At 51.4% G+C, this 12,190-nt stretch overlaps 1 protein-coding gene and 1 long non-coding RNA gene across 2 annotated transcripts in view; both read left to right on the top strand.

Annotated features, from left to right (window-relative positions):
- LOC115297977 overlaps nt 1-6,361 on the top strand; it is an 11,554-nt gene extending 5,193 nt beyond the window's left edge. Inside the window, exon 2 of the long non-coding RNA XR_003911547.1 lies at nt 6,067-6,361. This is a non-coding gene — a long non-coding RNA (uncharacterized LOC115297977). The remainder of the gene's footprint in view (nt 1-6,066) is intronic.
- A 1,000-nt stretch (nt 6,362-7,361) lies between these two features.
- TEKT5 (tektin 5) overlaps nt 7,362-12,190 on the top strand; it is a 37,470-nt gene continuing 32,641 nt past the window's right edge. The window contains exons 1-3 of the mRNA XM_029948484.1: nt 7,362-8,009; nt 10,371-10,454; nt 11,364-11,434. Of these exons, the coding sequence (XP_029804344.1) occupies nt 7,434-8,009; nt 10,371-10,454; nt 11,364-11,434 (731 nt within the window). The 5' untranslated portion in view covers nt 7,362-7,433. The remainder of the gene's footprint in view (nt 8,010-10,370; nt 10,455-11,363; nt 11,435-12,190) is intronic.

Raw genomic sequence — 12,190 nt, 5'->3', positions numbered from 1 at the left:
TTTTAAAAAATATATGGATATCCAATTGTTCCAGCACCATTTGTTGAAAAGACTATCCTTTCCTCCACAGAATTAACTTTGTGCCTTTGTTGAAAATCAGTTGGCTGTGAATATGTGGGGATATTTCTGGATTCTCTATTCTGCATTGATCTCTTGGAACTCTGTGCTATTCTCCTGATCTCTATCTTGATGTCGATCCCACACTGTAGTTTTATAATAAGTCTCAAAGTCAGAAAGTCTAAATCCTCCTACTTTTTTCTTTTCAAAGTTCTTTTTGGCTATTCTAGGTCCTTTGAATTTGTGCTTAAATTTTAGAATCAGTTTATTAATTTATCCCCCACCCCCGAAAAAAAGAGAGAACCTGCTAGAATTTTCATTGGGTTTGCTTTGACACTAACTTTCTATGTGGGAAGAACTGACTTCTTAGCACTGTTGAGCCTTCCACATGTAAGATACGCTTCTCTATTCAGGTCCTTTTACATTCCTCTCAGAAATATGTTACCGTTATTTTTTCCTCCAGTCTTTGTTTACTCTGTTTCTCTTTGGAAACTTTCTATGGCTGTGTCTTCAACCTCACTGAGTTTTTCTTCTGCGTCGTCGAATCTGCCTCGTCATGGACGGAATTTTTGTTCCCCCACATTCACCCCTAATTCGTATGTTGAAGCCCTGACTCCCAGCGCGACGGTGTGAGGAGGCAGGGCTGGGGAGGCGATGAGCGCGGTCAGGCGGTGGGGCCTTAGGATGGGGTCAGTGCCCGAGTCACACCAGAGATCTCACTTTCTCCACACGAGGAAAGGCCCCCTGAGGACACAGAGAGAAGGCGGCCATCGATGAGCCAGCAAGAGCGCCTCACCGACCCAAACAGGCTGGTCCCCCGATCTTGGACTTCCAGCTTCCGGAACTGTGAGAAATACGTTTCTGTTGCTTATAAGCCGCCCCAGTGGGTGGCACTTGGTCATGACAGCCGCCCCACCCCCCTGCTAACTGAAACACGCCTGCAGTCCCCTCGTGGGCATTTGTCACCTCAGACATTGGACTTCCCTTCTCTCGATGCTCCATTCAGGCATGTGTATGTGTGTAGATATCTGCCACCTCTCCGCTCAGCTTGTTCTACCTTTTCCCTAACATCTTGAGTACGTGAAGTGTAGTTGTTTTTTTCAGATGTACTTTCTTAAATGCTTATTTATTTTTGAGACACAGAGAAAAAGCGAGCGCAAGCAGGGGAGGGGCAGAGAGAGAGGGAGACAGAGACTCCGAAGCAGGCTCCAGGCTCTGAGCTGTCAGCACAGAGCCCGACGTGGGGCTCGAACTCACGAACTGTGAGATCATGACCTGAGCTAAAGGTGGACACCTAACTGACTGAGCCCCCCAGGCGCCCCTGCAGTTATATACTTTCAAAAGTCCTTCCCTACTGACTCTATGATCTGTTCATTCCTGGTTTGGTTTCAATTGATTAATCCCCCCACCCCCTATCATGGATCATATTTTCGTGCTTCTTTGACTGCCTGATAATTTTTTATCAGATGCTAGATATTGTGAATGTTACCTTCTTGAGTGCTGAAATTATTTCTATTTTTACAAGTATTCTTGATCTTTTCTTTGGGGGCAGGGCTAAATGACTGGAAACATTTTTATCTTTTGAGATCTTCCTTTTAAGCTTCGTTAGACAGGACCAGAGAGGTACTGAAGTCCGGAGCTAATTTTGCCCTAACACTGAGGCAAAAGGCTTCTGAGTATTTGACATGAAGCTGCCCAAATTATCAAATTTTCTACGGTGGTTGGTGGGAGCGAGAGCTATTCCCGGCCCCGTGGGAGCCCCGGGGGATCCTTCTCTCTGATCTGTCTGGATGGCTCTCTCCCCAGCTCAGGGCCGTGTCCACACGTGTGCACTGCTGACGCTCGCTGAAGAGGGTCTCTCTGCACATCTCCGCGGCTCGCTCTAGGTGGCCCCCTCCTCTTTGGAGCGCTGTCCTTCAGATTCTAGCCGCGCTGGCCTCCCACCTTCCCAGCTCCGTGTCCTCCAGCTCCGGCTGGGACACCTTGTCCTGGCAGTGAGCTGGGGGACTGTAGGACTCGCTTTGTGTGTCTCTCATCCCTCAGGGATGACTGTCCTTCGTGGCCTGATGTCCACTGACTCAAAAATCACTGCTTTATGAGGCACCTGGGTGCTCAGTCGGTTAAGCACCGACTTCGGCTCAGGGCATGATCCCATGGTTGGTGGGTTTGAGCCCTGCATCAGGCTCTGTGCTGACAGCTCAGAGCCTGGAGCCTGCTTCAGATTCTGTGACTCCTTCTCTCTCTGACCCTCCCCTGCTCACGCTGTCTCTCTCTCTCTCTCTCAAAAATAAATAAAAACATTAAAAATTTTTTTTAAATTAAAAATCACTGCTTTACGGGGCGCCTGGGTGGCTCGGTTGGTTAAACATCAGACTCTTGATTTTGGCTCAGGTCTTGATCTCATGGTTCGTGTTCATATAATAATATATACAATAATCCATGTTGATTAGATTAATCCATATATATCATAGTTTTATTTTCAGTTATATACATATATGCATATAAATACACATATACACGCATATATATATCTTAATAAAAAATGAGAAGCCCCCCCTCCGTGCCCCCCACCCCCCAACTTCATCCTCACCCCTGGAGGCGTAAGCACTCCGGCACCTGTTCCTACGCGTCCTCCGGAAGTGATGCTGTGTGTACAGGCACACATGTATCTGTGTGCGCGGCATCACACTGTGTACGCCGTCCTGGGTCTTGCTCCTCTCACTCACATGGCAGAAATCTCCTCCTAGCGGCACCGACAGGCCTGTCTTCTCTTCATGGTGCAGCGGATCCCACAGAGTGGATGTTCCGGACATCTCTTACTTCTGCTTTTTTTCACTGCTCCAGTCAGTGCAGCGGTGAACACATACGTATATGCACGCATGTAGCACTCATGCAGGCCTGTATCTGCAGGGAGAGTTCCAGAAAGATTATCAGAAAGCCAGGGCTGGTGCTCTAAGCACCAAAAAGATAGCTTTTTAAATTCAAAGTTGGGGGGAGGGGATGCCTTATTGTAAAATGCACGTTTGTTTTTGAGTGATAATGCTGCATGGAAAAAAGCTTCTTCCCATATTTCCTATTTTCCCCACATTTTGCTGGGTTTTTTCAGCCCTGCTCAGAGCCACCTCCAGGCGCACATTTCAGCGCAGGTGGAAGATTGCTGCCTACCCACAGGGGGCGCCCGGGGACCGCGGGCTGCTTTGATTTGATCGCTGCAGAAAGTTCTAATCAGACCGGGCTGCTCAAGCGAACACCTAATAAAGCCAGTCTGAGAGACGGTGGGCTTCACATTGAATTCGGGGAGGCGAAGCTGTCCCTTACAGCCCGTGGCGGCCAGGCGGCGGTCGCAAACCGCGGACTCCACGCAGAGACTGCATTAAAATGGTCTGTGCGGGGCGTGCGGTCTGCAGGCTGGGAGCCGTACCTGGGGATGCGGAGCCCCGTGGGGGCAGGGGTGTCTCTCAAGTGTCCACTTTATCATTTTCCCAGTCCCTCCCCATCCACCCCGCACAGAGAGTCCAGAAAGAGAATGCGTTTTCCATCAGCATGCTTGAAATCAATTAGGAAAATAAAAACAAAAAACAACACACTCGCAGTGGTGGATGAGAGGTCTCTAAGCAGCGGCTCCCCAGCATCTTTGACACCTGAAGTGGGTCCTTGTTTTAAGACCCTGGTCCTTGGCACAACAGTATTCCTGGGAGTTGCTTAGTTCCTGGGCAGTGTTGGTATGGTTGACAAACACAAAGATTACATTTCAGGTTTTGGGGTTTTTTTTAAGTTTATTCATTTATTACTTCTGAGGGAGGGGGAGGAGCAAGGAGAGAAGGAGACACAGAATCCCAAGCAGTTTCCAGGCTCCGAGCTGTCAGCACAGAGCCGGACGCCGGGCTTGAACTCACCAACCCTGAGATCATGACCTGAGCTGAAGTGGGACGCTTAACCCACCGAGCCACCAGGTGCCCCTACGTTTCAGTTTTAAAGGCACTGAGTTCAGGAAAGATTTCATGTGTGAACGAAAATGTCCCCTTCCCAGATAAGAACATTACCCCTGGACAGTCACACTCCGCTTCACTGTGCATTGTGGGCACTCGTGGTCTCACAGGATGACGGGACGGAGGTACCCACGTTCTGGTTTCTTCCCATCTGGGCTCCCCCGAGTATCTTGAGTCGGATCTCTGAACACAGGCATGCGAGGGGGCTGGAGATGGAGACTACGCCCAAAGAGCGTGCCACCGGTTCCCAACCATCCAACCATTGGAACTGACTCTCCAAACAGTGCAGCGAGCCTGTCTTTGTGGGAACAGACTGGGTAGCTGGTTCTCCGATTAACTTCCACGTGTCCTGTATTTAATAGAGAAGAAGCAATAAAAATGCGTGAGTTTGAAACTCACATCTTATTAAAACTCAAGAGCAACTTCAAGAGGATGACCGCGGGACCCAACAATTCCCCTCCTTGACAGGTTTTCAAGAGGATTGTGCACAAATGTTCATAACAGCATTATTCGTAATATCTGAAAAGTGGAAACAACCGAAGTGCCCATCAACAGATGAATGGGTGAACAGGAGTGGTCCATCCACACAGTGGAATATTATTCAGCTGTTAAAAAGGAATAAAAGGGGCAACTGGGTGGTTCAGTCGGTTAAGCTTCCAACTCTTGATTTCAGCTCAGGTCACGATATCATGGTTCGTGAGTTCGAGCCCCGCATTGAGCTCTGCGCTGACAGCATGGAGCCTGCTTAGGATTTTCCTTCCTCTCTCTCTGCTCTTCCCCTGCTCTCTCTTTCTCTCTGTGTCTCCCAAAAATAAATGTTTTTTAAAAAGGAATAAAAGTATTCATTTCTGCTACAAATGGATGGAAACGCCACTGCACCACCCTTGACCTGACGGCTGCCCCTAAAGGTTATTCTCAAAAGGTCTGACTTTTAGTACTTTCACTTGCTAAACTGTTAGACGTTCACTCCCTGAGTCTTTTGGACTGGGCTGTTAGGTTTGCCCCTTCCTTTTAGCTGAGCTGTGGCCAACTGTTCTCAATTTCTCTTTCTCATTTAATGGCTTCTGCAGTTCTGTTCACTCATCCATCCACCCCCCCCCATCCATCTGTTTTTCAAAATCACTCAACCAACCCAAACTGTGCACCTACTACGTTCCAGGTATTTTACTAAGTGCTGTGGATGCAGTGACAAGGAACATCCAAACAAGGTCATTTCCCCGCTAGAACTTATTTCAGAGCCTTCTTCCTCCAGGGGTGGTCCCCGGACCTGCCTCCCCTGGGAACTTGTCAGAAAGGCCGCATCTCCGGCCCCTCCTCCCCACCCCCAGCCCATCTCAACCAGAATCCGCTACTGAGTGCTCCTATATGCAGAGCGTATCTCGGGAAAACTAGAAAAATCTGATAATAGTAGTTACATGTGGGAAGGCTGGAAGTAACTAGGGGCGATGATAAAAATATAAATTTTGCTTTATACCCATCTTAGGTACTGCTCACATTATTATGTTTTAACGTGAATGTTTACTGCTTACAAAATACCCTGAATCTTTTTTTTTAATTTTTAAAATATTTTATTTAGAGAGAGACAGCGTGAGCAGGGGAGGGTCAGAGAGAAAGGAAGACACAAAAACCAAAGAGAGGCTAGGCTCCAGGCTCTGAGCTAGCTGTCAGCACAGAGCCCAATGCGGGGCTCGAACCCACGAACCATGAGATCATGACCTGAGCCGAAGCCGGACGCTCAACCGACTGAGCCCCCCAGGCGCCCCTACCCTGAATCTTTCTGGTCCATTTCTTGACTGCCTTCAATGTGCAGGACCTTCTATGTGTGGTAGCTCATCTTAAAGATACTACAAAGCTGACTACGAAGTAAGTGTGGTCAGAACAGGGGCTGGAGGTGTCCAGAGCTCACCCCTAGAAGACAGGGGTCAAGCGTTTCTCTCTATGTTCGTTTTGGAGAATACAGGAGTACATGTAAAAGGCCAGCTGTACAGAAGGGACTTAACATGATTTCTCTCTGCTTTAGGTCTCCCCCAGCCACCGCCTTCTGTCCTGATTTTCGGCCATCGAGAAGAAAATTCCCATGGACCCTTGCTCTTCTCTGACAGGGACCTTTGATTTGAGGGTCAGTTTCCTTCCCATTTCAGAAGCGGAGGAGGCCCCCACAAATCAAGCTCCCCTCCTGTGCTGTACCTTGGGCTCGCACTCCACTCCCACCAGCTGAGGAAGGGGCAAGTTTCTTGATGGATCAAAATATTGATATGGAATAGAGGACTGAAGCCTCTTTCTGGTGCAATAAAGCTCTTGATTCTAGGTGCCTATTCATTTGCGCTGGGTGCCAGGACTTAGTGGTGAGCCAGACAGATGTGGTCTCTGCCTCACCATCTGTCCCCAGCCCCCTTTACGAAGTTAAGGTTTGCTGAAGCATGATTTATGTATAGAAGTCACCCTTTTGGAAGGACACCTCCGTGGGCTTTGACAAATACAATTGTATAGCCCGTGCCCCAGTCAAGGTACAGAAGAGTACCTGCTGTCCCCACCCTCTGGTTTTCTGACGCTCCTTTGCTCCACTGTGGTCAGTCTCAGCCCCTCCCCCGAGCCCCCTGCAATCCCTGATCTGTCCGCTGCTCATGTGCACACAGGATGTGGTCTTGTGAGACTGTTCCCACTCACCTGAACACATTGGAGATTCCTTTTTATTGCTGAGTAGCCTTCCATGACATGGACGCACCACTTTGGTGCCATCTCGGGGACAAAGAGGACAGGAAGACGACTGGCCTGGACCAGACGGCCCCTGAGCTCTTAAGACTTTGCCAGAGTGGATTACTTCACCTTTGCTCCCATACGCAGTTAGGCGTGAAAGGCAGATTTGATTATTATGGAAAAATAGGTAAAGGCTATTTAAAAAAATTTTTTTTTATGTCTTTATTTTATTTTGAGAGAGAGAGAGACAGAGAGGAGGGGCAGAGAGAGGAGACAGAATCTGAAGCAGGCTCCAGGCTCCGAGCTGTTGGCACAGAGCGCAACACCGGGCTCGAACCCACGAACTGGGAGATCATGACCTGAGCCGAAGTTGGATGCTTAACCGACTGAGCCCCCCAGGTGCCCCAAGGCTATTTTTTTTTTTGCGTTTCCGATTGTGTGGATTGAGAAACTCAATTCACTTTATTTACTTGTTTGTTTGTTTGTTTGTTTATTATTTTTTGTGTGTGCTTTGATTGGGACACGATGGCCCCAGCCGGCCTGAAATGACCAAGCGCCCTAGCAACGCCCAGGCTTTATGACAACAGTCCCGAGTCATAGAGGTCCTGCCCATCCCTAAGGGAAGAACTGTCCCCTCCTGTGGTGCAGTAGCCCCTCAGAGTTTCCCTCAAGCGCAGCTGATGGGAAAGGATGGAATTTCTTGGAACCTCTCAGACGGCCAGTTACTGTGGTCCCAAGAAAGGCTGTGGCTTCAGCACGTTGCCTCCGGCCGTGCGGGCCCCGGAGATCCAGGAATGCTACCAGCCCTATTACCTGCCTGGGTACCGTTACCTCAACTCCTGGAGGCCCAGCCTCTTCTGCAAGATCTCCAACGCCCAGCCCTGCGGGGATGACGGAGCCCCGGGCCCCAGCGCCCTGAGGCCAGCCACCGTCCTGCCGGCGCTCCGCTCTGCCCTCTTCTGTCGCTACAGCCCCCGTGACTGGGACAAGTCCAATGATCTGCAGATTCGAGGGGCCGAGGCCTCGCGGCTGTGGGCCAGCAGGCTGACGGGCGACTCCATGCGGCTTATGCAGGACAAGGACCAGCTGACGCGCCAGATGCAGGAGGGCACCTGCCGGAACCTGGGCCAGAGGCTGTCGGACATCGGCTTCTGGAAGTCCGAGCTGGGCCACGAGCTGGAGAGGCTTCTGACCGAGAACCGCAGCATGGAGACCGTCAAGAGGCGGCTGGAGTGCGCGGCCGAGGAGATCAACTGTCCTCTGCAGGTGAGTGTGGGGGGGTGGCATTCTGCGCCTCCCTGGTGAAGGTCAAGGGACCAGGTGGGTTTCAGCTGCATGATCGGCTGCGATCAGCTGCTACGGCACAGGATTACTCCAGTCAGATCAGGGATCCTCAGACGGCACTGATTTCCTTTTCTCCTGGGGCTTACGTCAGAGCGTCACAGGTTTCTTTGAGACTTTCCACGCAGACCTGTGTGTGTGTGTGTGTGTGTGTGTGTGTGTGTGTGGGCACGCGCACGCGCTTACTGGTCTTCAGAGGATAGACTTAAAATAACTGCTGTGTTTTTCTCCAAAGCCCTTAACACCTTCTAACACACTCTGTAACTTACACATCTGAGTATTGATTGTTTTTTTTCCTCCGTGGGCAGGGATTTCTGGCTGCCTTGTCACCCATGTGCTCCACACTGACTCTCAGCTGTGATGGGCAGTGTGTCTGTGCTGGTCCTTAGTGAACAGGGTCTGTGCTGAGTGCCTGTCATCTGGGCCAATATTTCTAATGTCTCCCTAACATCACACAGTGCGTGGCACATAGTAGGCGCTCAATAAAAATGTGTTGAGCAAACGAATAAGTACCTGAATGTGGGCATTCTTGGCACGTCTTGGCCTCCAACCATAAACCAGATCGGTGGGATTGCTTTTGGCTGAATGTAATGGGTACTTGCTTGTAGTTCAGCCAAGAAGGAATGGATTTTTCTGCCAAAATGAGAATTTTAAGGGGAGACAGAGCAGGCTGCTGCAGCCCGTCTTTCTGCTGTGCCATCCTTAGCGTGTGGCTTTTGTCCTACTGCTTGAAGAGATTTCATATTTCCCGTTGCAAGATGCTGCATGCATGGAGTGTTTTGATGGTCTCATTTAAGGAAGGAAGGCAGGGGTAGGGCAAAGGACAAATGTGCCAACTGTGTCTGGGAACGTGAGTTTTCTGGAAGGAAGCACCATGAATTTCCATTTCTGGCCCATTTGCCAGAACTCTCGGAGCTGCACAGGAGTCTGGGTACATGAGTGGTTTTCCCTGGGTCCTCGAGTGGACATTGGGTAAGGAACTGGCATTATCTGCCTCGTGCCGTGGGGGCCGATTGTGGTCACGTAGGATGATGTTCTGCGGCTCCCTGGAGCAGGTGGGGACCTGAGACCTCTCAGCTCTGCTTCTGTCCGTCTCCAGGGCTACCACTCTCTCCCTGGACAATGGTTACTGCCTCCTTCCTGTCCTCCCCACCCCTGCCCTCCCACCCATTTTCCAGCCAGAGGGGCGATTTTAAATATTAAACTGGATCACCACATTCCCTCACAAAACCCCCCTCAATGTCACCAGCTCTAGGGCCTCTAACAGCCCGGGCCCTGCTCACAGCACCAGCCTCCACTTCTCCAGTTCCAGTGGCTTCCTTTCTGCTCCCCTCCTACCTCAGGACCCTTGCACCTGCTGTCCCCTCTTCCTGGCACATTGCCTGGCACATTGTTTCCATTCGTCTCTGCTGCTGCTGATAAATCAGGTCTTGGTCTGCCCATTTCCTTAGAGAAGTCCTTCCGGGCTAACGCTCCCCCCACCACCCCGCCACCCTGCCGGTTACTCCCACCGACCCACATCACCCTAACTGTTCTCATCCAACCACAGCCAGGGCTGTGCCTCTGTGTGTGTTCAGTTGTATGTGTTCTATCGGTTAGAACTCAGAGCAGGGACCACCTGTTGGGGTGGTTGCGGTATCCCCAGCACCTTGATGGGGTGTAGTCAGAAGAGGGGTTCGGTAATTCTTGTGAAATCAGGGAAACCCCCTCCTTTCCGAGTTCCCAGGTGTGATTGCAACCCAGCACCGAGATGCGGTCTGTCCTGCTCCCTCCACACTTCCGCTGCTCTTCGTGACGTCACAGGCCAGCGGACCAATCACCACCCTTTCTCAGCCTCCTGCTAGGAGCACCCCCAGCAGCCCCCTGGCTCCGCTCTGCCTCGACCCACCACCTGAGCTGCGAGGCATGTGGTGTGTGACAGGGGCGCCTGCGTCCCACTCGGCCTGCAGCTCTGCCCCCACGGACAGATCTTCACAGAGGGGTTTTCACACGCATGCGTAGTGATGCTGATCGGCCATATTCCGAGCGCTTCACACTTGTCTAGCGGACTCAACCCAAGCAGCACCGCTGTGAGATCCGCTTCAGGAGTAGACCCATCCGCCGTCATGGCATCTCAGTCCCCACCGAGAGAGGAGCGGGTGGAGGCTTAGCCACATGCCCAGTGCTGACACATCCAGGTCTCCCAGGGACGACACAGACCATGGGAAACGTCTCTGGGAGTCATCAACGCTCAGGGTCCATATCCAGGGGCAGGCAAAACACACGATTCCCTGCTGCTCCCTACAGGTGGCCCTGGAGTGTCTGTATCATCGAGAGAAAAGGACCGGGGTTGATTTGGTCCACGACAGTGTGGAGAAAAACCTTATCCAGGTAAGGTGCCTCCTGGGTCTGCCTCCCTGAGGGAGATGGGGTACCCGCCGGGCAGAGAGCTGGGCACTGAGCTGCCTATCAGGAGCAGAGGTCACATGTCACCCCAAGCGAAGGCAGGCTTCAGAAAGCATTGCTGGGGGACCTAGGTAGTAGGGGGTGGAGAGTAGAACAGGGAGAAATGAGGCCACTGGACCCTCCCAAATGGGCATCCGGGTAATAATACCAACAAATAACAGCAGTAAAAGCTAACGTTTGCTACAACCATGAACAAACACTATTTGTTCACTAACTTGGATTTACATTTTTTAAAAAAAAGCTAGCTTTTACTGAGCCACGATATGTCTGTCACACGCTGTCCCATTTCATATGCATTATTTAATTTAATGAGAAAGGGGGCGCCTGGGGGGCTCAAGGGTTATGCATCCGACTTCTTCAGCTCAGGTCATGATCTCACCACTTCTGAGTTCGAGCCCTGCATGGGGTCTGTGCTGACAGCTCAGAGCCTGGAGCCTGCTTCCGATTCTGTGTCTTCCTCTCTCTGCCCCTCCTCTGCTCACACTCCCTCTGTCTCTCTCAAAAATAAATAAACATTTAAAAAAAATTTAATGATAAAATAATGTACCAACAAGCACTTGGCACATAGCAGGTGCTAACTGCTTTCAGTCTGGAATTCTATAAAAAAGGAAGGAAGAAAGTAAGGCAAAGGATGCGGAGCCTCCACAGCGGACCCTTAGCTGTCTGGCCCAGGGATCACGTGGGGATGAGGCAGGAAATGAACCCTGCCCTGACCTTTCACCTGTGGGGTCAAGGGTGGGCCGTGAGGGGCAGGGTGTGGGGCCTCTGGCCCGGGGAGGCAGGGCGCCCTGACCTTCTAAAGGGCGCTACTCTTTTTGACATTTTTCATTGCAGGAAGTCGATTTGCTGAAATGTTGCCAGGAACAGATGAGAAACCTCGCTCAGAGAATTGATATCCAGATTCAGTAAGAGCTGCTTTCTTTCCCCCTTCTTGGAATCTATTTTGGGTCCCCCCAGCTTCCGGGGGCAAGCACACGGGCTCTCCTTCTCTAGGCGGCTCTTCCGGTCAGTGGTGTGCGGGTAAGCCTTTAACAACCGGCTCTCCGGGAAAGAAAAGAACGTTCTGACTCGTAGCATTTGCCCATTTCGGTGGTGTAAGTATCTGGCGCCACCATGGCTGATTTCGTCTCCGCTCTGCACCTCGAGGTGGCTCTGGGTTTGTCCTGGGGGTCACGGCAAAAGAAACGGGCCTCACTGAGGCCCCTCTTAGCCCGTGGCTTCCTGGCGTGAGTTGTGAACGGTGGGAAATGGCAGAGAGCGGGGGCATCCGGCATCAAGGTGAGTGGACAGGGCATCTCTGGAGGGGAGCTGGTGGATGCCTGGGGCCAGGAGTCTGCAAAAGGAATCAGCTTTTTGTTCTTGGAAGATTATGCATCCAGTATCATGACAAGCCGGGAGGCTCCCTTCTGCGTTTTACAGGGCTTGGCTCCCGGGGGGCCCCCGGGAGGCAGCCTTCTGACTCCTGATACTGGAGCTGGGCGCTGCCTTTAACTCTTAACAGCTTAACGCTGTTCGGCTGGTTTCTTCTTGTCGTTTACTCAGACACAGAGCTGGAGGTGAGCTGGCTGCCTAGCCCCAGTTTCCCCTCCAGCCACCTGTGGCATGTGGGCAGCCTGCCTGGTAGGCTGGTGGGGGCGGGGGTGGTGGTGGTCAGGGAGCTG

The sequence above is a fragment of the Suricata suricatta genome, chromosome 8 (genome assembly GCF_006229205.1).
Source record: "Suricata suricatta isolate VVHF042 chromosome 8, meerkat_22Aug2017_6uvM2_HiC, whole genome shotgun sequence".
Classification (NCBI taxonomy): Eukaryota; Metazoa; Chordata; class Mammalia; order Carnivora; family Herpestidae; genus Suricata; species Suricata suricatta.
This window is presented reverse-complemented; position numbering and strand designations above follow the sequence as displayed.